We start from the raw sequence: 27,793 nt of genomic DNA, 5'->3' as shown, positions 1-27,793 counted from the left end.
AAGAACAATTTATTAAGAAAGAAAGTAATGCTACACGAGTTGACTACTTAAACCTCACATTTTATGGAAGAGAATGTGCAATTTTCGGAGAAAGTCTCAAGAAACATACTTTTGTAAAGTTTCCTCCTAAAGGCATCAAAAATGTAAAATATTATTATTTTTTTTTTCGATCTTAATTCCATGATCGATATTTGTATCAGTTGTAGAGTAATGTGAAGGCCCCTCACTGTGCCTAGCAAGTCTCAACTTCTTCCTATAAGAAGAATACTGCGAAGTTGGCAATCCAGATTTTACAATTCTCTTTACTCACCACAGTATCGATGTAAATATTACAAAACTAGTCACCTTAAAATGTTCATTATTGATTAATCTTACGAAGTTTGAAGAAAAAGTAGTGTAAGCGGATTTCCGTTTGTTTTTATAACTGGAAGAACGGCTTCATACGTAAATAAGCAGTGTTTCCACATTTTACATCCTATAATGCTGTCTAGCCAGCATGTTGCATGATGTATCACGGAAAAGAACCACCATGATAATGCTCAATGAGTTAAAAGTCAGTTTCAAGATCTACCAATGGAATGACCTTTCTCCTCACACCATAGTTTCAGTAAAATTTTGGTCCTTTTCATGAAAATGTCATGGGAGAAACCTATTCGAAGGAAAGAATGGATAAATAGTTGTGATGGAAGTCTGTAACACATATTGTCCAAAGCAGATAAAGCCAGATTGTCCAAGGCCAGGCCCATTGTTGGGCTGTGTTGCATGCGTCTTCGGAACAACTCTGAAGGCATCCGCTGACGTAGCGATCATCAAAATAAAAGCCTCCACAGTGACTCATTCGAACTATTTCTGTGTCGATGGTTAATGTACCGCTGTCCAAAGCACATCCTCTCACCACCATTTTCTGTCCAGTGTCCTCTGAAAGTAAAGAAAAAGGAAACAAGTGGTTAATAAACCATCAGCTTATTGACTGCATATGACCAGGAAATGAATTTTACAATTCCCACCACTTTCATCTATCACTTAATAGACTTTTTTTTTTTTTTTTTTACCTGTGGAGTACCCGAAAAGTGGGCATTATACTGACCTCGTAATATAGCTTGTTCGGAAAAGTTATTCACCATTCTATAAACATTAATAACAAAAATACTAACAGATGAAGTAAAATGCAGTCTGCTGCAAAATAATGAAAAAAATTTAAACTTTTTTCTTCCTCCAACTGTTTCCGTTACACCTTTTTTAAAGGAAAGGATACAATTTGCAATTCTCACTACATTGCAGCTACATTGAAAAAATTGAAAAATCAAAAACTTTTTGCAATATACCAGACGGCCAAGTTATCACATCCTGAAATTGCAGTTTCGTTCGTCTTAGAACTCCGAGCTGGAGGCAGATGCCATATCATTGAGGCTGAGAGTGCCAACAAACTGGTAGATAAAGTGAATTAATCCTCACCAGCAAGTGTCCGCAGCATGGTGCGGTTTGACTCGTGAATTGAATACAAAGCTTGGGTATTTAGCAGCAAGTTATCGCCCCTAAGCCAGAGGGTTAATCGAGAGCTACATGCAATATACCAGGCAGCCCGGTTATCATATCCTCAAGATGTGGGATGTGATAAGCGAGCTATCTGGTACATTGCATGTAGTTCTGGGGGCCTTAGCACCCGCTTAGGGTACTAAGGCCCCCAGACTTACTGTTAAAAGCGCTTGGATTTCTTCATTCCTTTGCAGCAAACTGCAATTCACTTCAAATGTTAGTATTTTTGTCATTCATGCTTAAAACGGTAATGTATAACATGCATAGATCAATGTATTTTGTTCATTTGAACACTTAGAATTACTTTTATTTCTTATCTAATTGAAAAGTTTAAAAAAGAACCAAACTAAGAAATACAAAGAAGAAAGCCTAAACTCACCGTAAATACCTGAAAGTTTTATACAAGCGGTTGCTGGAAAGACACCATCTCTTTGTTTCCTCCCTGCCCAGCATGGAGCTTCTAATATGTCACTGGTATAGTTGTTGTGAAAAGGATCCTCACACGCTTTATTATCACCACCAACAGAGACACATTTGAAGCAGTCGAGAGCATCACAACCTTAAAATGAATAAAAAAAAATTTGTTTGTGTGAAAAACAGTCACCGAATGACTTGGAGAGGAACAGTTCCATTGCCGACTTTTGCGGTATTCAGAAATCATGAAAAGTGATGTCAATTTTACAGGAACTGAAAAATACAGAAGAATCTCCATTATTTGAAACTCTTACTTTAACCAAAAGGTCAAATGAGGTCGTTTTACTGACTTTTAATTTAATTTTTATTTTTTATATATACAGGCAGTGAGAAGCAAAGGGATGGGAGTGGCAAAATTTTAAAATTTGGAGTACAGATGATAAGGTGAACCTCTCCTCTGTCTTGGGGCAAGGAATAGTACTTGTAGCCCTGGTGAGTACCGTTGAGCAGCATGATTCAGAAAAAAATTTCAACGAAAGTCTACCTAGGATCTTATCTTTAAACGCGTTTTGCTCAAAGCTTGAAAATGTTCACTTATACATCCCTTTTCTTCTCACTGTCTCATATATAAGTAAACAACATCACTCAAAGGCACCGGAAGCAGCCATTTCAGCTGCAAACACAAATTAGTTACGCATTTCAACCTCCCCCCCCCTCCCACGTTTTTTTTTTCTTTTTTTGAAATCCCTCAAACCCAATAGTAAATTTTTAAGACATCAAATAATTCTATATATATATATATATATATATATATATATATATATATATATATATATATATATATATATATATATATATATATATATATATATATATATATATATATATATATATATATTTAAATTCCATTAAATGTGAAAGTAAAATGTTGTTTTGCTAAGTAAATATTTGTTAGCGTATTATGTTTAAAATTAAGAAGCAAAAAATACGTTACACTGTATTATTAGCAACACAAGAAAGATAAGGGTCGTGTCTTATCAGCCTGTCATCACTTTAGCGGGTAGACAAAATGAGTATCGAGCTTGCTTGGGAACTGAACCCTGGGGGTTCCGCGCTCGGTTGACCACCTAACTGAAACATCTACCGCTACCTTGCACCCCATAGCCCTTGACCTCGTAAATTGAGAAGGGCACACTAGCCCTTGGCCCCAATGTGCTGTACGCCACTGAGTTTTATTAAATCTTATTAAATTACATTGTATTTTCTGATTTTTGTGACATTTACTGAACAAAAGCATCACATGTAGAAGTCATTTTGTAAATGTGAGCATGTCTAAAGTCTACGTTGAAGTTTCTTCTGCCACTTGACAGTCATTCTTCAGTACCTTTTTAATTCAGAATTTTCAATTTGCTGAAGGAGGTCCGATCTTTAATTCGGTTAATCGATGTTCTACTTTATATATTTATTACTTTTATATCTGAAAATAGAAAAAAAAATAGTTACCAGTTAAATTAAGTACAAACTTAATAAAGAATTCCTTAACTTAAACAAGAGATTTTCACAGTTGAATAGAAAATACTTCTACAAAGAATTGAAAAAAAAAAAAGTAAAACAACTATTTTTAGAGAATAAAATGTTTATGAGAATGCTAATACTTTGAGCGGTAACGGAACCCCATACCTTTAAGGGGGAGTATTAACTATGACAGGACACCAACAACACGATAATGCTTACAAGTAAACAATAGTTCCCAACAGTCGGGTATAAATGTTATAATTATTCTGAAAGTACGGAATAGTATAATGGAATAGGATATTTTTGTGAAAGTTTGACCTGGATCACACCCTTACCCTTTAGTTGTTCAAAAGTAAAATTTTATAACATTAATACATTTATTTAAGTACAATTCTAACAATATTAAGAGCGTGATGAAATAATTGTATTTTATTAATAAGTTACTGAGGGGTGTCATTTATAGTAGTAGTATTCAGGAGTCAAAACACTAATTCAAAACTATTCACACGTCACCATGACTTACAAATATAATTTTTAAATTGATATTATGTTTTCAGTGTACATACTGCCAGTTAAAATTTCGGTGGTAAAGCTAGACGTTTGGGAACAGCGATTTATAAAGCTGCCATATGTGAGGAAACCATACGTCACTAAATTCATCGATTGTTAAAATGAGACAGCAGATGACAATTGCTAAGGTTTCGTAAATTCATTTCATTTTCTTGAAATCAACACAAAAGTCGGTTTCCTTGAATTTATTGTTATTATTATTATTTTTGGTTGTGTTGTTGTTGTCCGTGTCCCTGAAGATCACATAGAGTGAAAGAACAATACCACTTCAAACCACCGAAGAAAACTTATTACAGGAATCGAATTGTGAACGCATTTCTATCACTTCTCCTCCCTTCTTCCCGCAAGCTCAAAGAAGAGTTAATCATAATTTTATATTGAAGAGTAGCTTCAATTGGTGTTTCTCGAGGAACAGGATTTTCTTGGGAGAAAACGAAAGTCGTTTCTTTTACATTATTTTGTCTTACGCAGTAAGCCGTTTCACGAGAAAGTGAATGCTATGAAAATACTGCCAACGTAACTACATAAGAACATCTATTACTCAATCAAAAGTTGAAATGATAGCTTTAGGATTTGAAGATGATGATGTCATTCTGATTTTAATGGGAAACTTGCTATTGTTTCCGCTTGAGTAAAGCTTTCATATCAGCGGAATCTACGACGTTGCGATTCGCTAAGAATCTGTTAAACGTTGGTGTGTGAAACTTTCTCCGTGTCTTACATTTTATGTTTTACGTTTCACTGAACAACTTTACGCAAAGAACATGATAGCTAATCCACTAAAGCTTAGTTCACAGTGTCAGGTCTTATCATAATTTCATTCACAAGCCTATTAACATATTAGCAGCGTATGGCTGGAATTCACATAAACTGTATGGATAAAACAACAGTTATATTTCATTTTCAGAACAAAAGAGCTTAATTTTCCCAAAATGAATAAATAAAAAGCTATTTAATTTCATTTAACTTTTTATTTAGGTCAAGTACGTCACAAAAGAAGTGTTTTATTCAGTACGTACAGTACGAAACGTGTAGCACCTTTCAGACAAACGAGAAAAAAAAAGACCCCCATACAGATTTAGATTTTACACACACAGGTCTGAATAGAATACTTCATTAAAAAAGTACGATCAATATTTTTGTGTAATAAAACATTAAAAAAGGAGTAATCAAAAATATTCATTTTCTTTTACACTTTGTTTTTTTCCTATTATAAGCATTAAAATAATAGAAAAATGAGGTTAAAGAAAAAAAAAATAATTTGAATTTCGACATCTTGAATTCAAATTATGTTTTTCGCAATCACGAGTGTGAGTGTGGGGGGGGGGATATATGTGTTTGTGTCTGTGTGCAGGCATGAAAGTGTGGGTAGTTTTGTGTGTGTGTGTGTAGGTTTTTGTGTGTATATATGTGTAAGTGTCTGTATGTATGTGTGTTTGTGCGTAGTTGTGTATGTATGCGCGTGTGTGTAGGACATGGATGCAACCTGGAGACGGCTTTCGCTATAGGAGCAGCAGCGTGAGCAGCCCGCCTGTCCACGGTGATGGTGCAGAGGGTGGCGGTGGGAAAAATCAGCTAACATCAAAAACAGTCAAATGAAAGCAATAAGCAATCGTGATTGCTCAATAATAATAATAATTTGAATTCTGAAATTTTGAATTCAAATTATGTTTTTCGCAATCACGAACTGAGACAGGACCCTACTCATTGGAGTTATTGTTTCTAGAAACGGCTCCTGGCCCCCCCCCCCCCCAAGCCTGCCTCTCCTCCAGGGCGGTTACGCGTGCATAGTTGTGTGTGTGCGTAGACCTGTGTGTATGCACGTAGGCGTGTGTGAGTGTATGTGTGTGAAGTCGTGTGTGTGTGTGTGTGTGAAGTCGTGTGTGCGTATGTGTGTGAACGTGCGTGTGTGTAGGACATGGACGCCTCCGACCAGGAGAAGCGGATAGCTCAAAACCGGAGAAGCCGCGCCGCGCCGCCAGCAGAGGACGGTGGGCGGTGGTGCTGCAGAGGCTTCTGGTTCAAGTTGAAAAAGGCACGGACACCAAAAACGGTCAAATGAGAACAATAAGCAATCGTTATTGCTCAATAAACTATTCAATTAAAAATTTCCAGTATGTGTGCCTTTTGCTACACGACAAACATCTAATCAGTAATTCAGTTCGCTCCGCTCGTCCTGGGACGTTTTTGTTTGTCTATCAAAGGGGGGGGGGGGAGGGCACTGTTTATCAACTATTGACATCCAACTCAAGAAATGGAAGTGATGTCAATGGTTCGTAACATTTGTAGTAATACCAACCATTGGCAGATGCATTTGTGCAACATTAGGAACCAATGACAGACACATGACAGCTAAGTCATTACGAACCATTTGTAATGTGATACAGCACAACGTCCCGAAAACCCGAGCTATTGTGGACTCAAAAGTCGCTGAATTTTAAAATTTCGGGTTATCGGGAATTCAGGCGTGACAGATTTTTCGCGCGGTTTTTTATCGTCTTGCCAAGGCGTGACCGAGTTTCCTGGATTTTCCCGGGCTATATCGAGTTTCGAGTTTGCGCTACTCTGCTACTCTACAAAACGTATTTAGCGAACTGAATTACAGATTATGTAACTGCCGTTGCAAAAAGGTTTTTACATTGAACATTTGTAACTGAAAAAACAAACGAACTTGGTATTGGGTTGTTCGGAAAGTCATTTCGTATTTTTTGGAGAACATGAAAGACAGTTTTCGTATAATGAATAAATATTTTATTAAATTATATATTGGCCATTCTGGTCCAACACCTTTTGCCATCTTTCTCTCAGTAACATAATTCCCCTCTCATAAAAGTTTTGGTCCTTGCTGGCAAAAAACTGGTTCAGGTGGTTTTTGACATCTTCATTTGAGGTAAAGTTTTTGCCATCCAAAAAATTTTGCAGGGACCGGAACAAATAGTAGTCGGAAGGCGCCAGATCTGGAGAATATGGTGGATGTTGCAGTACGTCCCATTCAAGCTGTAAAAGTTTTTGGCGAGTGACCAAACTTGTCTGAGGTCTCGCATTATTCTGGTGGAACACTGCACCCTTCCTGTTGATTAATTCAGGCCTCTTCTCTTTAAGTGAATCATTCAATTTGTCCAGCTGATGACAATAGACTTCTGAATTAATCGTTGTATTGTCCGGCAAAAGCTCAAAAAAAAAAAAAACGATTCCTTTGACATCCCACCAAACGGAGAGCATCACCTTTTTTTGGTGAATGTTGGCTTTTGACACGCTTTGAGCCGGTTCATCTTTTCTGCTCCATGACCTCTTGCGTTTAACATTGTTGTATACAACCCATTTTTCGTCCCCAGTAATAATCCGCTTCAAAAATGGATCATTTTCTTGACGTTTGAGGAGCGAATCACACGCGTCAACGCGACGACACAAATTTCGCTCCGTAAGGACATGGGGCACCCACACATCGAGCTTCGAGGTTAAGCCCATGCCTTTCAAATGGCCATAAACAGTCGAATTCGACAAATTTAATCTCTCACCGATCTCTCGTGTGGTTATTCGCCGATTTGCATCAACTAATGCCTTTATCGCATCTTTGTCAGCTTCGACCGGCCTTCCAGACCGTGGTGCATCTTCGACATCAAAATTGCCGGATCGAAATTTTGCAAACCAGTTCTGGCACTGGCGTACTGTTAACACGCCTTCTCCATACACATCCGTCCATTTTTTTCTCGCTTGGACAGCATTTTTACCTTTTCTGAAGTAAAAAAGTAAAATATGACGAAAATGCTGCTTATTGCTCTCCATATTTAAAAGGGCACCAACCAAAAACTACTGCGTAGAATTAATAGAACTTTTTCACACACAAGCCTTGCAATATCAGCTCTCAAGACATATAATGGTTATGCGGCTTAAGTGTGAAGTTGATTTCGAAAAAACGTAATTAATTCCTCTTACGGGAAAAAACGAAATTACTTTCCGAACAACCCAATATATTTTTCCTGACTTTTGATTATCAATTACTTTAACATGTGTACTAGTTTCGATATTATGAGTTACTGATATCCTGTGCCGCCCGCCATGTCTAGTGGTCAGAGGAATCTGACTGCGATGGGGGAGGTCCAGGGTTCGAATCCCGACTCGGACAAGGATGTTCTTTCTCTCTTCTGCCTTTGTACTTCTTTTGTGTGAACGTGATGTGTTGTGAATGGTTGCCTACCCTATAAACGGGTTCTTATGGCATGTGTGTACTGTGGAAGTCGGACTTCACACCAAATTACTCTACAGTTGGAAAAGTGAAGCAGCGTACCCCAAGTTCCCTGTCAGCTGGCACAAGACAGCAACAACAACAACTTTGATATCTGTTCTTTCTTTTGTGATAACTCTGTATTTGTTTCATTTTGGGACCTCCATGTCCGAACGGCGGAAAACGTTTGCTCCGACCGCTGCCTGTGCCCAATTAAGGAGGTCATGGGTTCGATTCTCACCGCTGTCTTAGGAGCTATTTTCTTCTCTTGGTGATGTTAATCTTTTCTGTGAGTTTGTCTAAAAGCAAGGAGCTTTCTTCGCAGCCTTCTGGAATAAACATGTGTGAAGTTGTTCAACTTCTTGTACAGAGTATAATATAATTTATTTTTATTTATTTTTTCCTATAAAACTTAAGTACGGGAAGAAAATCATATGTGCTGTTATCCCAACGCTGTAACCAAAGAAAACTAATGCTGGCATTTTTAAATGAAGTTCACAGACACCAGTTATAGACTGGAAGGTTGTTTTAACAAAAACGGAATAACTTTGACCTTTGATGCTGTTCGGTTTCTGGGTTGGTGGTGGGCTTTTTTTAAAAAATCTGTTTGATTATGTTTCCTCAGTCGTTTTTCATTTTGTTAACAGTTGTTCTGGAGTGATAATTTAGAGTAACAGAGGTAAAGCCACTTGAGTAAACTGTAGCAAGATCGCCGCAAAGTGTGACAAGAAGAAGAAGTTTGACTTGCAGAAGCGCAGGTGCGTAGACGTAACAATTGGAGTTGGTTAAGAGAAGAATTAATTGGTTATGATTTGTTTCAATGAAGGTTTTCAAGTGTAAATAGTGTAGCAGAGTGATTAATTAATATTTGTTCACGAAAACAACTAGTTTGGTCCTGATATACATGTTTTACTGGTTGATGAATTAGTGTTTTAGATGCACCTAGATAAAAGATATTACCAAGCCAGTCCTGACACGCAATTCAGAAGGTAAGTCTTGTGACAATTATCTTTAACCGTAGGCATGTAGAAAATAAAATGATGACTGAAAGCTGAAACAAATTCAATCACCGCGATCCTGCCGGTGACCAAAAAAAAAAAAAAAAAAACGCAACACTAGTTTTAACCGATTTATGCTCAAGTACTAGGATGTGCGCAACATGTTCACGATGTTATGCTCACTAGTTGATTTTTGTAGTCTAAATAGAGTATAATTAAAGTTAGAAATATTTTCAATGACATTTAAACGATGTCTCTTTTGATTATGTTGTTTATGCGCCATCACCACATCAGTTATGTAAATTGGTTTTTGCCGATTTTATGACAAGAAACAAAATTAAATTAAATTCAATGAATAATTACTTCAATAATTATTAGCAAATCAATAATTATTGCGTTTTTTTATACCGTTTGAGATGTTTCAGTATTGTTGCCGGTGAGCGATATATGTTTTGTAGGCCATTTTAGTTGCTCTTGAGAATTGTATTGTATTTTTTAGCTCAATCAAATAACTATACAATTGCCATTACTCTTTTTACCCCACGAATCATTTTTCTACGGAAATCCAAGCATAATGATCCTTGTTGGTATAAACGGAAAATCCAGTTCTGTGCTCAAAAATTGTAGTTTTTAAGCAATAATTAATTGAATATAAACAATACTACTCAACACCAAATCAAAATTACAGTTAATCTTGTTTCAACAAACTTTAAGGGATCGCAAATATTGTTCATTGTAACGGGAATTTCGTTGCATTGAACTTAAGCAATGTAATGACAGCAAACACAGCACTGAAACTGTATTTCTTTGAAGCGGTTATTTTGTTGTACTGGTACTCTCTGTAATTTTACTGCATTAGAAACCATGAGAAAATATTGAAAAAGACGCAGCGATATATAGTTTTGTTATGCAGATTTGCAAAACATGTCTTTAAATGATTAGTACAAAAGCAAACGTTTCTTAAAAAATAAATAAATAAAAAGCGTTTTAACACGTCATAAAATGTGACCGGAAATACAAATCACTCATTGATTTCTTCGTTTTTGGAGATTTTCTTTTCGAGAGATCATTGATTGATTAAAGAAAATAAAGGCGTCATAGCAGTTCATGGTTAATGCTTCAAATCCGAACAAATATTTATGAAAAATTTAAGAGGTGCATTTAAGAACATAAAAATTGCAAAATATTACTCAGCTCAGATTAAGTTTTGTTTATTATTAAAAAAAAAAAAAAAAAAAAGCCACTATAGAAATGAAGTATAGCCGAAGATGAAACCGAAACTAAGGACAAGTTCTATCATTTCTAACAAGATTATTCTTATGCCATGATCACTCCTTAATGAGTATTTTCCATTCAGTTTTTCATTAATTAATAGCACTTCCATGAGTAGTTTATTTTAATGAAACAATTATACAAAAATGAGGCATTTGGTATCAAAACAAGTTGAATCTATGATCAGGTCGAAAACGTTTGCTAGAAACTAGTTTTATTTCGAAACCAGCACAATCCAAGCTTTTACCATACCGCCACTCTAAAACCGTACGAGTAACATCAACATTATTATAAGTGGCTTAACTGACTAACATTTTGTATTGTACATGCTAGTACGTGGCATACAAGTGAAAGGGGTTTAATTGAATTTTTTTTAAGGCCAACTTACAGCAAAATTGGGTCTGGGTCAATCCAAACTATTTTCATCTGCAAATAATGAGCAAATACTGCTCATTTAAAAAAGGAAACAGAAATGAAGTCGTACACCGAATGTTTTTCAAACGAAAATAAAATCTTTTGAAAAAAGAAGTGGGCAGAGCGGTAAATGTATTTTGTTTGTCCTGCAAAGTTCTTAAAATGGATTGAGCTGATTTTGATTCTAAACGCTTTAAATACAATATGCAAAAAATAAATTAATTAAAATTAAACCATTACATTAATACGGGTTACCTATTCAAAGCTAATCGCTGTTGTACGTTAAGTGACTGCTTACAGGATTTTAGTTCCTGATAATTATATATTAATATACCTGGGAAGAAGAATGGAAATATGAAATTTAATTAAAAAAGTTCCAGGTGGGTTTTAATTAGATCTTAAAGAATTTTTCACTCTTCGCCTGACGAGACTTTTGGCTTAGATACCTATTTTCTAACTCGAAAGAGGGATGCGTATATACACGTTCATTAGTAGAAATGTATAAAAAGTGAAACTTTTTCATGGCGAAAAATTTTAACTAACTGGAACTGTTCATATTAAGTAAAAAAGTAGAAAATATGCGCGTACAGGACGGAGAATGATCTTGCTGAATACTGAATAGACAACCAAAATGTCAATGAACATTTAAAATACTTTTTTTTTCTCGTGATAAAAAGCAAAAAAGCAGTTTACAAAGTCTGTTTTACATGCACATAGATATTGTTACAATTATGTGTAAACCTCCCTAACATCATTGAAAGTCTTCAAGAATTACGTTTCTGGAGCTTCAATTTCGGAAATTGCTGGTCCTATAAAAGTTACTCGTGAACCATGGATTGTCTACATTTGCAATTTAAAGAGTTCAATTTTGAAAAAAATTTGGGAGTTTACCTCAGAATCTCTTCAACCCCGAACCTTACCAAAGATAGTCTAGAATGCGCTTTTAAGTCTCTAAATTGGTAAAATTTCCTGGGATGGGCCTTTTAATCTATCCTCTCCTTAACATCACCAAAAATAATCTGAAACAGCCTTTTTGTAGCTACAATTTTGGGTGGAGCGCTCCAAACCTCTCCCCCCAACCATTGCCAAAGATAATGAGAAGGCATCTTTAAGCCTGAAAATTAGAAAAATTTCTTGGTGTGGGCCCTCAAATTTCAAATCCATGTATCATCACGAAAAAATCGTATTGAACTGCGTTTTTTGCTCTACAATAGCAAAAAAAAAAAAAAAAAAAAAATCCGCAGGAGAACCCCGAACATCCCTTTTCTTAACATTATTGGAGATAATGTTTGCGTTCGCAATGTCAATTTCGAAAAATGGGCGGGGAGGGGGGGAAGAGGCACACCCGAGCCCTTAATATTACGAAAGGCAGTGAAAATACATTTCTAAGATTAAAAATCAGAAAACTTTCCTTCGATGGACCCTCAAATCTCTCCTCCCTCTTACATCATCAAAGATCGTTTAAAACTGCATTCTTGGAGCTACTATTTCGAAAAATAGAGAGGAGAGCACCACAGAACCTCTTCTCCCCTAACATGACTAAAGATCATCTAAAATGCGTTTTTAAGACTAAAAATACGAAAATTTTCCCGGGGGAAAACCCCCGGGTCCCCTTTACTTCGGAGTTAATATTATACTTACGGTTGGTTCATATCGGCTTTCTCTTAAACCAGAAGTCCTATACAGATGCCTCAGAACGCAGTACTGATTACAGAATACCACTTTGAGGCGACGATATATGCACTGCACACGTTTGTTAAGAAAAGAGGGAATTTCTTGGGAAGATTACAGCCTTTATGTTCAACTTATGTCGCCTAGTGAAAATTCCTTAAAAAATGCTCTAGTTAAAGATAGGCTGTATTAATATTTGTAAAATTCAAAAATTTTCTAAAGCATCGTATTTTTCCAAATGTCCCCCACCCCCCAAGAATTCTGTCTGGATCCGCCCCTGCGTCTAACGAAACTGGTTTCAGAGTAAATTTGGCTGTTTAGGGTACTATATTTAATATCTTATTGTTATATTTTAAGGAGGGATTCTGAATAGTGGGATCAAGTTTCACAACTCTGAAATCGAAAGTCTCGCATAAGTAGCGCTTTTAGCTAAGTATCAAGCGTCATTGATTTCGCTCTTCGTTTTTCCTTTTCACAATTTTGTTCTATACTCCTAGTAAGTTTTTATCAAGCTTAGTAATATAGGAAAGGGGATCCCCCTTTAAAGATTTCCAAAATACTCAGAAGAGAGTGTAGTTTTCGCACAGGTTGGTTATTTTTTTGCTTATTTCACGAAGCCGTTTGGCTAGAATTTTCTCCTGACAACCCTGGTCAGATGGAGTAAATGGAAAGAAACTGTATAACAACACTTGTGTGTGGTGATTTTCAAAATCAAACTTTCGGTGGGTAAAGCTTAGTCAACAAAAAGAAGACACTCGGAGAGTTCCGCGTGTTCGCAAAAAAGTGTGTGAATCATTGATTGAAGTTGAAAGATCTTACCTTTTCCACAAGAGCAGATGTACAGATGCGAAGTAACTGAACTGAGAAAAATGAAGTTTTCAAAAATGAGTATATTCATGCTTTCTGAATTTTTTGAAACCTTTTGTTTCAAATACGAGTACCCATGTTTTCAAATAGTGCGCTGAATTATTTCATTGTCAAAAGTGAGTACATAACTCGGTTAATACTCAATTTTAAATTTATTACATATTCTAAAATGAACACAAATACATCAAAAATGAGCACCTATTGTTTCGAGTATTTGATGAGTATTTGAATATTTCAAATTTGAGTACCACATAGTCGGAGCCATTTTGACTCTGCGATATGTTTAAATTTGGGTACTTTTTCGTCATTTTGGAAATTGTTGTTTCTAGAGTGTGATTTCAATGAGTTTTAGTTGTCACGCAGGAGGTTAGTAAACGCCTTTATAAATTTTAACTTCACTACTACTTTTGATGTGGAATTTAGGGCTTCTACTTACCCTATACACATTGCACTCTGGGCTACATTTAAACAACTAAGCTTGCATTTTTCCTATCTTTTTTCGTTTGGACGATTTAATATTGATGTAAATTACACTTAAGTGTACAATCAGATTTCGATTACTCGAAGCTTATAACTCGAATATTCCTTTATCTCGAAGTTGTCCTTGGGTCCAAACTTTTGAGACTGTTGTGAGATCTTCACATAACTCAAACTACCACATTGTTTAAAAAAATCCCGAAATTTTACAGTAAAAGTTACTGGCATCCACGTTGCCAGTAACTTTTACCGTAAAATCCTATTTTACTGTAAAATTTTAAGGTAGAATAACGTGTTAAAAAACGTAAAATGCGAGCAGCAGGTTCCATCTCGGGACCTTCGTATTGCCAGTCGGCTGTGCTGACCACCATACCAGTTGGGGCACATCGAAGGAGGGGAAATGCGGTGTTATCCGCTTCACCCTGTGAATCACGTGGTGTCTCAATTGGTGCTGCAATCGTTTAATTTTTTTCCGTACAATTTACTGAAAAACTTTTCTGTACTGTAAACACTCCATTTTACAGTAATGTTTACCGTAAAAGTTTCCTGAATTTTTAACAGTGCAATAACTCCAATGTTTCGTCCGGTCCCTTGGGACATCGAGTTATAGAGAGCTGACTGTATTTTATATGAATTCAGAGCACATTTTTGGAGGATTTTCGTTTTCAAAAGATTTCAGATCACCTTTGAAGGATTTAGCTGCACGCATGCGGCTTATGGGCTGCAGGTTGAGTGTAGGTGAAGTAGAACTTCAAAATTATCTAAATTTATTGTGTATTACTATGGTTTCTTCTTACAACAACCTCATGGGGAAGGAACTTGACGCTTCTACCTACCCCTGTTCTCTGGGGCAAGTAGAAATTTGATGCGGTAAATATAAACGGAATTTTTTTCGCTAACAAATATTTGAAAAGTCAATTTTCCAGTTACTTTCAAAGAGTATAGTTTTGGATGTGATGCACAAAACTTTCAATCCATACGTCCAAAAGGAAGGAAAGGGATCTGAAGTTGAAGCATTGAAATTCTGTTTCCATTTACCTCAAATTATCTGACTACTTATTTGTCTGTTGGTTCAAAAAACTATGTATAAATATTGGGAATGAGCATTGATGGTTGCCAATTTGTCCAATTTAGATTGGACAAATTCTAAAGATTTTTTATTGCCAGTAGTGGTGACTTGGGAGCTGGGAAGAAAAGGGGGACTACTTAGCGCTTTTTGCATCATCAAAGATCACCTAAACTTTTTTAGGATTTTAATTTCGAAAAAATTTAGGGAGATTACCCGAACCCCCTAACGTAACCGAAGATAACTTAAAATGGCAAATTTAGGACTTCAGTTGCCGAAATTTCCCCGAGAAAACTCTCGAACACACTCCTTCCTTCCTTTAACTTCAAAGATAGCCTAAATTTCCTCCAGTTTTGCGTTTTTTTCTAGGAAGGGAAACTCTTGCCTTTACCTTTACAACAGCAAATATATATAAAGTTGCGTTTATAAGACTTAATTATTAGAAATTCTTTTTTAATTCTTAGAAAAAATGTGGGAGGGGAAGAAGGGTAGTCTCCCGAACCTTCGTCTCCAGTCACTAAACGAAGTCTAAAACAGAGTTATTAGGACTTTATCAGCCCCTCCCCCCCCCCCAAAAAAAATACTGGGAGGACCTCTAAACCCCTTCCTTCCTAAGTCGCCCAAAGATAGTCTAAAATAGCTTTTCAACTTTAGAAAACCTTTTGGAGAGAACCCCAGAACCTCCCTTGCCCTAAGTTTGCTAAAAATTGTCTGATTTTGTGTTTTTAAGACACTAATTTCGAGATTTTTTTTAATGCAAGAGTTTCCCTTACTTTTTGCATTAAAAAAGACAGCCGAAACGTTTCTTTGAAGATTTCAGCATCAAATGATTTCAGGGGGAGAGCCTCCGGAGCCTCTCTCCCTTAAAATCACCCAAATATACCCCAAAAATAGTCTTCAACTTCCCCAAGAAAATGTTCCCCCATACTTATAAAGCCCAGTCTCCGCCACAGGTCATTGCTCAAACGAACAAAAACGGATACTGAAAAAATAACGATGATTGTCCCAAAGTTACAATAAGAATTGGGACTTTGGAATCGAAGCTACAAGGAATAATTCCTTGGTCATGGAAAGAAAATGGAGTTAGGAGAGGAAAATAGCTGTTTATTGCATGTTTAACAAATGTTCATCGTTGTTCGATGCTGTTTCACTAAACATTTCCAGTTGTATATACTTTTTGCTTTTCGTAAGGAACTAGAATTATTTTTCTGTTTCCTTTTACCGAATACAAATTTTTTTCAGTGGAAATGACGTCGATGCTATTTTTTTTTTTTTTTTTTTTTGTAGGAAATGCAGGCTAACAATATTTTAACTTATGTGCATAAGATCGGTCAAAGATAACAGTTTTCATTCAACACTAGCATGCAAAACTTGTATTATTATTTTTTAAGAAATTTTTTATGATTATACGTTTTTACAACACTTCAGACATTATTCTACGCACATACAATTCAAATGTTGACTGACCTAAAAACACTTCATTCAAAATATATTGAATTTTTGAAAAAAATAAGCTTTTACTTTAACAAATAATGCTGTGCGTTTTGAAGAATGGTTCTTTGAAAACGACGTGCATCGCTATCAGCTGTTCAAACAAGTTTCCAATTAAAATCTTCAGCAGAAGTTTTTCGTTTTAGATGGAAAATGATATTATTTTTTAGAATTATTTATTATTTCCACATATCACTGCATTAACCTTTGACTGGCGAAGGTTTTTTGTATAGTTGAGTGGAGAGGCGGGGTATTTTGTCGTGCTAAGCACAAAAGTCGTAACTGTACTTTTCATCAAAATTGAGTTACGGTCACCAGGTGGTTCTTTGTCACATATTTCAACTAAATACAACGTTTTATGGTCATTTGTCAATAGTAAATATTTTTTTAAAAAATCTGAAAAAATTGCATGCGAGTCAAATATACGGAGGCGCAAAACTTTAAACGGCAATTCCTCTTTTTGAACAAAGCTGCCTATACGAATTTTGCACTTAGTACGGCAGTATTGATATTTTACTTTACTGGATTGCGCTGTGCATTCATATGCCTCTTTTTCAAACCAAACAGAAAGTGACTAAACACACTAGAGTAAGTTAGCAAAGAATGCACTCGATTATTTTGCTGTTTATTGTGCGATAAATCCCCCCTCATTAAAAGTGTTACCACTTTTTCCGAGTGCAGTTTTTAGTTATCTATTTTTTGCAGTTGTTTTTACTTTGTATTTAAATTCATTGTTTTTATTCTAAACTAGCGGTACCCTCACGACTTTGCCCGTAGTAGAAAATTAAAAGGTCATTTGGTTCGCCTGTATATTTATAAATAATGGATGATGAATTTCTCGCAAATTTGCTATGTTCATTTGATCGCCCATGTTATGGTTCCACTATATGACAATTCGGTAATTTACTCTTCCACGTTACGATAATTTGCAGGGTAAAATGTTTTTAAAATTGGAATAAAAAAGAACAAAATCGAATTTTTGAAAAATCGCTTCGAGTTGCACACCCCCATGCTACAAACTAATTCTGTGCCAAAGTTCATGAAAATCGGTCGAACGGTTTAGGCGCGTCATAGAGATCCAGAGAGAGAGACTTTCAGCTTTATTATTAGTAGAGATAAAGTAGTCTCGTAGTAGTAGTTTGTATTACTTCATTTCAAAGTTATTTTGAAACAGAAATTTTAAGATCTCTATATTAGCATGCAAAGTTTTGTAATATTTACATACATGGCTTTATAGTACTAGGGATGCCTCAATGAGTAAACTAACCGATTACCGTTTATTCGGAAAAAGATAATCGACCTTCGATTAATTATTATACTAATGATTTTTAATGCTACAAACGTCTTCATCAGTTTTTTTTCTAATTACGGTTCCGATTTTTTAGAGTTAGCAAATAGTTAGTTCATTTCTACGAGCTATGATTTATTTTTATACAATTTCATAATTGTTCTTTAAAACATATTTTAAATTTTATTCAAATTTTGTAAACCAACTTTCTTGTTGTCGTTGATAAAACTATATTCTGTTGAACATGAAAATTCAAACATAATGAAACGTTGTCTGCAGACACTTTTAGTTAAGTGTCGACTTTTTTACTATTGGTAGCCATTTAATGCTGCCCCTTTATCCTTAAATTATGAGGCAATCTTGAACCTTGATGCTAAAGGTGGGGTGTTTGGGAATGTATTGACACTTGATATGTGTAAAATACTTTACGTAAGACAGGTGTGCAGATTAATACAAAACAGAAAAATTAAATAAAAAATGAACATGCTTTCGAAATGTTTATAAACTTTAAAAAAATGAAAACATATTTAATAATACCGAAGTAAACTGTTATCCGAAACTCTTTAAACCGAAACCTCGGTTAACCGAAGTCGGTTTTCTTAAATTTTATTGTTTTTTAAATAAGCAATACCACTTCAAGTTCACAGGAGACAACCATTTCTATGTACGGACCGAATTATTTGTACATATATTATATCACTTCTCCCTGCTTAAGTCCAAGAATGTTACATTATAGCAATTTTCATAACATAAGCAACTATATATTATAGTTTTATATTGTTATCGACATTTCTATCATTGTGCAAGCCTTTTAAAATGCAGCTATAAGGATACCCAAATGACATTTTCGGGGCTATATTTTCGTCGATACCATAAAATGGGTTATGAGTTTTTAACCTAATTGAAATGCTGATGCCAGTGAGTAAACTAGATACGTCAAATTTTTTTTTTTTTTTTCATTTCAAAGTTATTTTGAAACAGAAATTTTAAGATCTCTATATTAGCATGCAAAGTTTTGTAATATTTACATATATGGCTTTATAGTACTAGGGATGCCTCAATGAGTAAACTAACCGATTACCGTTTATTCGGAAAAAGATAATCGACCTTCGATTAATTATTATACTAATGATTTTTAATGCTACAAACATCTTCATCAGTTTTTTTTTCTAATTACGGTTCCGATTTTTTAGAGTTAGCAAATAGTTAGTTCATTTCTACGAGCTATGATTTATTTTTCTACAATTTCATAATTGTTCTTTAAAACATATTTTAAATTTTATTCAAATTTTGTAAACCAACTTTCTTGTTGTCGTTGATAAAACTATATTCTGTTGAACAATCCGTTAAAAAAAAAAAATCTCAAAGCTGGATTTTTCAGAAGTAAAACTTATCACCCGTGTAACTAATATGAATGTATTTAGTATTTTGTCTTAAGTTATCTGACTTAAGTATTTTTAAAAGCATTCAAAAACGTTGAAATACAGAGACTTGAACACAATATATTATATTGCTAAGTTGCTTACTAATGAAACTGCTAAAGAGGAAGATGACGATAAGGGACGTAGGGATGAATTCCTTAGTAAACGAAGCAAACTGTGAGCACCATGGAGTAGGCCAATCTCCGTTCATTTTCAATCTCTTTCGACCTGTAAAAAAATAATGCTTGTATCTGAACACTTAAGTATTAAATAAAGGGTCATTCAAAACTTTTAGTACTAAGCGTGAAGGCAGGTACACAGGGTTTCACATAGGATTATGCACACAAAGCCAAGAACTGACATGTGAGAAACATATCACTCGTATGCTACACAGAGGCGAAATAACACAACGTTTTAGTTTTTAAGAAATACTTAAAGCGGGGTTGTTTTAAGTTGCAAGCAACAGCTCAAATGCACGTGTCGTAAAAACATCCCCGACATCGGTGACAGGTTCTGAGAAAGATTCGTCATTACAACGGTCACAGCGTAATCGGATATAGAAATCGTAAAAAAATTCAAAACAATCATGGAACTTTTTTTTCCCATAGTGTTGTAACTTTATTTTTATTTCAAAGACAAGAAAATCGCCCGTCATGACGAGTGAAAATTGCTTCTACATTTGAACGAAGCATGTGCCTGTTTGATGATATTTCGATAGTTGAAATTTTTACCCTAACTCCAGTGGATTAACCCTGAACTCCAGTAGATAGCGTTCATGGTTGACCACCTTTTGGTTTCTTCATTCCCCTGAAATGACAGTGTTACCAGTAAAAACTGTTAAGTTACCGGATCCAGTTCAGCCTTGTCATAATAAAACCTTTCCCTGCATTTTAAACATTACCAAACATATTATCAAATTGTCATGCCGTGGAGCGAGTTTCATTGTTGATGACGTCAGGAGCGTTACTCGGTCATTGGCTATTTTATATATATATATATATATATATATATATATATATATATATATATATATATATATATATATATATATATATATATATATATATATATATATATGAGGATGTCTATTTATTTACACTGTCATTTCATGTCAGCTCAATCTTAAATCATATATTAGCAAAGTATTTTTGAAGTTTTTATGAACTTATGTGACTGATACTTGATTATATACAATTAAACGGAGAATCAGTAACAAAAATATGATTAATTTTGGTAGTTATTAAGTTAGATTCAATAATTACAAAGTTTTGGACATGATTTGTTTCATTTTTCCGAAGATGATCCTCAACTATCCTTTAAATTAACACGAAAACGTTGTAAATCTTCTCAAATTTATGTTGGACTAGATTAAAAATTATAAGTACAAGAAAATGAATGAGTTCAAAACAAAATACAAATTTTCGTTTGTGAGTAGCATTGCCGCTTAGAAAAATTTTATAATTCCGTGAAAAATTTAAAACATTTAATTACACATGTGGATAAACAACGATCTACCAATGTTGACATAAAATAATTTGAAGTTTTATGACTGTCTGGAAGTAATCTATGCATGTCATGAATTTTGACGTAATAAAACAGATGGTGAGAACTTAGTGCTTGCATTTTGACGCAATGAAATAATTAGTCGGAGCTTCGTGCGACCGGTTTATTCCGGTAAAAAAGGGACAAATCTTGTTCGAGATTTAGACATTTTTTAAATGAGTTTTAAACACTACCGCCAGTTAGCCATAATTTTTATTTATAATATACTGAGTATCACTTGTTTTCACATCGGTAATTTGTAAGTGGTGCAAAAATATTTTTGTTTTGAACAAAGACAATATTAAAGTATCATCTTCAAATCATTAGCAGTTAAAATGATATTTAATATTATGCTGAATAGCAACAATCTAAATTATCATCTTTTGCATAAAAATCAACTTACAACACATCTTGAGAGAAAAAAAATCTTTGAAAACTAGTGTTGCTTACATATGTTCCAACATTTTTTATGTTTCGCACTGTCCACTCGGCTGTAGTCTTCTCAAAAATAAAATAAACAATTTCATTGATTATAGTAACATTTTAGAGAAGACTAAGTGAAACTTTCTTGCTCAGTTTGCTACTTTGAACTCTCCAGTCAACAAATTAGGTGAGTCAAATTTTTTTCTTATAGTTAATTTCAACTGTTGAATATCCTCTCAGTTGTATTCTTAATAATGATAAAAAGGGTTTTCCTCTTTAAATTTCAGGCAGAATAAGTTTTAAAATCATTATTTTATTTTATGCTCGTTCTACAACTGTAATTTTTTTCATGCACTGTTTTTAAATGCATATTTTTCTACTGTTTCACGCAGTGGTCCAAATATTTAAAAACTAAGAACTAGGGGAAACTAGGTAGGTTTGACCCATAGGAAGACTTGACCCATGGGAATTTTGTTTATGAAAGGATATTTAGGCAAAATTATAGTCATATTATTGGTTGACCAGTCACGCAACAGTATTTTGCAAGGACAAGTCATTTTAGAGTTATCTGTGGTTTACAAGAAATTCAGTATTAAATGATACTGCACCATTCAACTAAATTTTGAAGATTTTAGAATTGCTGAGATTTTAACCTCCATTTTTGAGGGAAATTAATTTTAAAAGTATACATGTTTTAGTCACTTTTCAAAAGCTATATATTGATTTGCAGTAGTTTTACATAATTTTAATCTAAGTTGCTAAAAAATAAAGGTAAACAAAAGAAAGCTACCTAGGGAACTTTGACACAAACTAACTAGCAAGACTTGACCCGAAGACTAATTTGATGTTTTTTCAATGGCTTTTTGTTTATTAATAGCTACAATATTGTGATTTAGGCCTAATGATTTAACTTGATTGATTTAAGCTGCTAAAAGTTTAAGGTAAACAAAATAAAGCTACCTAGGGAGCTTTGACCCAAGCTAACTAAGGAGACTTGACCCAAAGTATAATTTAGTGTTTTTTCAAAGAATTTTTGCTTACGATTAGCTAAAATATTTCGATTTAGGCCTTAATGATTTTATTTTATTCAAGTAATAACTGTAATATTCTGAATATGAGGGCCTGATTTTGTTTTAAACTCAATGAACAGCTAAAATGTTTTGGTCCAATAAATTGTTTTTGTTTGACAAATAACTAAAATACTATTAATATTTAAGCTTAATGATTTGTTATTTAATAAAATAACTGAAATACTGTTTAGGCTTGAGCTGATCAAGTTTTGAATTAGACTTCCGCTTTTCTTCTGATATGGAATAAGATTAATTTTTAAAAAATGTGCAACACTTTACGTAAAGAGTAAACATTTGTTCATTGACTTTAAGTAGCACTTTTTAAGCAAAACACACCATCAAACCTGCATTTTTAATTACAGTACCAATGAGTCTTCTTACATTTATGAAGTTGGGTCATATCTTCCTAAGTGTTGGGTCAAATCTCCCTAGATCTAGGAACATTGATCCACATGTAGACTTGAGGAATATAATTTTTTTGTACCATTTCACTTAGACTTATGCTATTATTTTTAGCCATAGTAATGGCAAAATGGCAAACTACTTATATATCTTTTTAATTTCGTTCCAACAGTTCTATCAAAAAAAAAAAAAAAAAAAAAGGGGGGTGAGGGAAGTAAAAAACCAAAAATTGGGTCAAGTTTCCCTAGTTTCTTCTATATACAAATCATTGACTTTACCGTACGCAAATTGATACATAATTTATAAAAGCATATTTTGTACGTAGGTGATTAAAACTGATAAACAAAATTCATAAGTATTCTTTTCGTCACGATGACACGGTTACGAAATATGCTCAATATGAAAGATAACACCAGCAAAATATAGCGAAAACATCAAATGGCTAATCAGGCCTTTTAGCTTGAAAATTTCGTGTAAAATTTTGTGTGTGTGTATGTTGCTGTAGGAGACCGAAATTGGGGAATGTCAAACTTTATCGGTTAATAATAGGACATATTTGCTTTCGCCTATGCTTTGCTATGTGAATGTTATGTTCACATTCACCGACGAATGTCGACATTTATCGAGTTTCGGTCTTTCCAGTAACGTATGTTCTTTACTGAGAAATAATGTAATTGTACAGTGCCAGTGATTCACCGGAAATATTCAGTATTTCGTCAATATCTATGCTACGCGAATGTTGACATTTATCAGGTTCCTGTGTTTTACAGAAACATACATACAGCTTGTGCCCATTTAACCTTCAAGACCTCTTATTTCGCAACAATTTGTTCTTGATAAATACTTCCAATTGTAAAAATGGTCGAATGTTGGAAGCTATAAAAGAATTTATTGGAAAAAATACGAAATCTAACTTTTTTACATGGTTTCTATGTTCCTCTATTCATATTTAGGGAAATGGAAGTATGTATCTACAAGTAACAGTTGTGAAAATACAGCTCTTGTAGGTTAAATGGGGACAAGCTATATTACAAAAAAAAAAAAAAAAAGATAGCGAAAAGGAAGAAGGTACGGAAAAGTTTCAAAGTAACTTTCAACTATATTTCAGCTTGATTTCTGGACTGAATCGGTAGGAAACCCTTTTAAATATTGTTATTCATGCTTCAACTAGTCTTGCAATGTAACAAAGTTTTATAAATTGTTTTTTATGTTAATGCAAAAATGACGATTTTTGCAATTTAAAGTATGCATCTAGGACTAACACTTTTTCGGAAGTGGAGTTCCTGTAGGCTAAACGTGCATACGTTGTATAAAGGCAACTGTTAATCCTCTTATTTTCATATGACTAAGTGCCACTGATCTGGTTGAAACAAAAAATAATTTCAATTCCGGGGGCTTGTATCAAAGTGGAACATGGGGACAAAGTGAAACTAACCGTCTCTAATTTGGATGAAGATGATTGAGAAACTTTCTACACGAAGTAAGGTTTCATAGCTTACATTGAAATACGTACAAAATGTTTGGAATCGACGTTATAGCATAGCTTTTGAAAGAATATAGCGCATTAATCACAGCACTCTTAGAAGAAATTAGTTTTTAACCAGGTGATGCAAGATGTAATTGAAGTTCAAATTAAAAAAAAAGCAATAACCATCTTTCCAAAATATTTGACATTTAACTTTTTAACTAAAAATGCTTCAGAATGTAAATGAAAAAAATTATGAACACTTACCCATTTCATATTTTCTGTTTATCTCTCAGAAGTAGTAAGCTGTAAATTAAACAGTCAGCATTATTGTCATATATCCAACCTGTGGTATTGTTGCAGTTTTTAAAAAGCTTACCGAAGTAAAATAAATGATCATCCAAACATTTGCGTTTTACAAAATGCTCCTTTTTACAGAAAACCTTTAAAATTTGATTCAATCTTGAATCACATTGAAATAAACTCAAATTCAATTTGCGCTCATAAATATTGAATTAACTTCATTTTCAGACATTAGAAATGGTTGCTTTTTAATTGATTGAGGAGGTCAAGGCTCAAATTATCTCTCCATTTAAAAACAGTCACTCGTCTGTGAGATTCTACGCATGATCATATTTATGAAGTGGTAATGTGAAGACCATTGACTATTCTGAAGCCATTCTTCAGCAAAACATGATCTGTGCGTGATCCACTCGGGCAGCTGAAAAGGGGAGGTTTATGTTAGTCGTGAGGTTGCCATGAGCAACCTCTAGCAGACGCTTGCCATATTCAACTGGCTGCCTCGTCAAACATTTTCGTTTTTTCAAGAAGCAAAACACGAGAAATATTTTATTCGTCTTTCAGGCGATTTCGGAGGGGGGGGGGAGGCACTGGCTCAAAACACGAAGATGAAGCATTTGCATGACCTTTTAACCAGGAATATCGAGTTTGTTGATGATATAAATTTGGCCGCGTTTCTGCGTCCACAATCCTTCATTCGACTAGCTAAGAATATGCTACGATAACGTTGAAGATAATTGTTTCATAGATGTGGCGGTTTGTCTATTACGTCTGGCGTAGGCTGCGAAAGATATGTAACAGAAGTTTCATTTCCTTTGAAGGGGTGGATTCTTATTTTATGGTCAAACATTCGCACGTTTAGTTCTGCAGTATGACAGCAATGTGATTTTTCCGCCTTTTTGATGTTGCATATTTTCATGCTTTGTACTTTCAAGTGAAAATTTAGCATTGTGGAAAATGGAGGAGAAAAGGAATTTGAATTTTTAGAACGTTACATCTGATTGTTCTTCTAGTTTTTTTTTTTTTTTTTTCTAAATTCAAAATGTCACAAACTCTAAATATAAAGCAAAATAGTACATTTCATCTTTACCTTTCATAATCCATTTCATCATCAGAAAGTTAGTTTTATAATGAATTGATCACTCGTACGATGTTCATTGTTTTCATAAATTTCACTCTTCTAAAAATGTCGAGTATTTTTATGCCTTGGAAAAAGAAAAAAAAAACCCTTTCTTAATCCCTGTATTTAAAAAATGAGTTAAAGTATAGATTTTGAGAGCAGAAACTGAGATATTTTCTGCTATGACTTCCTTTCTCCCAGAACAATCTTCAGCTGCTTCAGAAGTGTATTACTTTGGGTTTCATAATGGATCACAATATGTTTTCCTTCATATGTCTGCAATGTAGTTATTTCCCCATATGTGATTTGTTTGAAAACTTCTTTTTGGATTAATGTTGGACAGGTTCAATGCATTAAAACAAACTCTCTTTTTAAGGTATCTCAATACTTGTCCCCTCTTTTTCGCTGATACATTTTGTGCACAGAGTCGTTTTTTAAACTTTTTCAGTAAACTTTCTTTTAATACTTGATCTCGCTGCTAATTTAAAATAATTGTTAAAATTTTCAACGAAATCATGAAAATTCACTTAGTATCGTGGTATTTGAGAATATTCTCAAAGGGGAGCAAAGTTTCAAGGAACTGTCATGGGCCAAGCCCTGAATAGCAGCAATCGGAACTTGTTTCGTCATGACGGATCGCCTGCCCATACCGCTTCGAAAACCCTACCCATTAAGAATGCATCGGGCTCAAAAATAGTTATTTTTAAAGCATTTTGTCTCGCTAAATATGAAAAATCACAACAGCATCAACTAGTGTATTTTTCAATAAGGAAAACGGTAAGTCCAACACTGTTTCACCCTTTCATTCCCTTATTTGTCATATCTGAAGATGGGATGCTTGAAAAATCACGAAAACTCTTCAAATTCTAAGGGCAAAGTTAAAGCGATTTCTGTTGTTTTTTTAGTGACTCGTGAATTTTTTTCGGAAAGCACACTTTGATAAAGTCAAACTGATGATAAAGACAATTTTTTTTTGTAAATAATTGCGCATTTGAAAAAGCCTTGCCAGTCTTCGGAAGTCTTCGAGACCGCTAAGCTCTATTTCTTTCTCTATTTTGCTCATCTTAGTTGTTTTCAGACTCCTGTGCTTGACGCTTTCTCACTCGAGATGTACGTAAGGAGTGTACTACATACTCTACCCTACGTACTCATTTTATATTTACACTACTAAAAAGCAAAAAATAATTTTTTTTCAAATAAAAAAAGAACCGACTTCAAAAAATAAAGAGGAACTACAAAGTAAAAAATAATTGGTCATACTTACATTCGATTTGCTACCCAAAAGTATAAATCAGATTTATTTTACAATTCCAGTACAAAAATCAACTAAACTAAACACCCAGTTATGAAATAAACACTGATTTTAATTGCTATACGGTGATTTTTTTTATACCTAACTAATTATATTAATTTTTACTTACCATTTGAAGCCGGGGCATCCTATAAACTACTACTAACTGAGTAGGTTTAGTTTTAAAGACTTCCGCGTTTTGTTAACTTAGTGTTCAACTCAGTATTTGGTGGGTGGTCAGTTACGTTACTTAGTAGTTTATAGGAGGCCCCGACTTCAAATGGTTATTAAAAACTAAGAGATCGTATATAATTAGTAAGGTATTAAAATAATTCATCGTATAGTAATTAAAATTAGTGTTTATTTTATAATTTGGTGTTTAGTTGATTTTTGTACTGGAATCGTAAAATAAATTTGATTTATACGTTTGGGTAGGAAATCGAATGTAAGTATGACCAATTATTTTTTTACTTTTTAGTTCCTCTTTGTTTTTTGAAGTCAGTTCTTTTTTCATTTGAAAATTTAAAATTTATAGCAAGAGCATAAGAAGAGGGCAGAAGTTGAGGGGAGGGGACTGCATGGCACAGATTAAGGGCTATTCCGCGGAAAACTCATTTTGTCCCGCACGTGACGCCTCACATATTTCATTAAAAATAATACTTTAAAATATTAATGAACAATTGTTTTTTGCTTAAAAAATTACAAACTTATGTGTGATTTCTTTTGAAAAACTGTCATTACCCTTTAAAACTATTACTAATTAATGAAATATATAAACCGTTACGTGCGGGATAAAGGGTTGTCTTTTCGTGGAATGGCCCGTTAAGCAGTCGAACTTTTTAGGGGGGATTCTTTTAAAAGGTACTTTTCTCCTTTTTTTTTTTTGGAAAAACTCGCGAATGCATTTGAGTTTGCTGCGTCATTGCTCTTGTGAGGGATGGGTACCCCTCGCATA

At 34.2% G+C, this 27,793-nt stretch overlaps 1 protein-coding gene across 1 annotated transcript; it reads right to left on the bottom strand.

The window, feature by feature from the left end:
* Positions 1–24,905, bottom strand: LOC129218477 (uncharacterized). The gene is made up of 4 exons (XM_054852759.1): positions 24,395–24,905; positions 19,331–19,453; positions 1,916–2,095; positions 1–918 (listed from the first exon to the last, which is right to left on the bottom strand). The coding sequence occupies exons 1-4, from the start codon at positions 24,396–24,398 to the stop codon at positions 650–652; spliced, it is 576 nt and encodes a 191-aa protein (XP_054708734.1). The 5' UTR covers positions 24,399–24,905; the 3' UTR covers positions 1–649.
* Between the last annotated feature and the right edge of the window lie 2,888 nt (positions 24,906–27,793).

The sequence above is a fragment of the Uloborus diversus genome, chromosome 3, assembly GCF_026930045.1.
Source record: "Uloborus diversus isolate 005 chromosome 3, Udiv.v.3.1, whole genome shotgun sequence".
Lineage (NCBI taxonomy): Eukaryota > Metazoa > Arthropoda > Arachnida > Araneae > Uloboridae > Uloborus > Uloborus diversus.
Note: the sequence above shows the minus strand (reverse complement) of the source record. Positions and strands in the feature narration are given on the sequence as shown.

Excerpts from the sequence above, each read along its gene's own strand:
- LOC129218477 (XM_054852759.1), bottom strand. Across the intron at positions 2,096-19,330 it reads CCTCTTTAGCAGTTTCATTA|GTTGTGATGCTCTCGACTGC; the intron begins GTAAGCAACTTA and ends ATTCATTTTAAG. Across the intron at positions 919-1,915 it reads AAAACTTTCAGGTATTTACG|AGGACACTGGACAGAAAATG; the intron begins GTGAGTTTAGGC and ends CTTTACTTTCAG.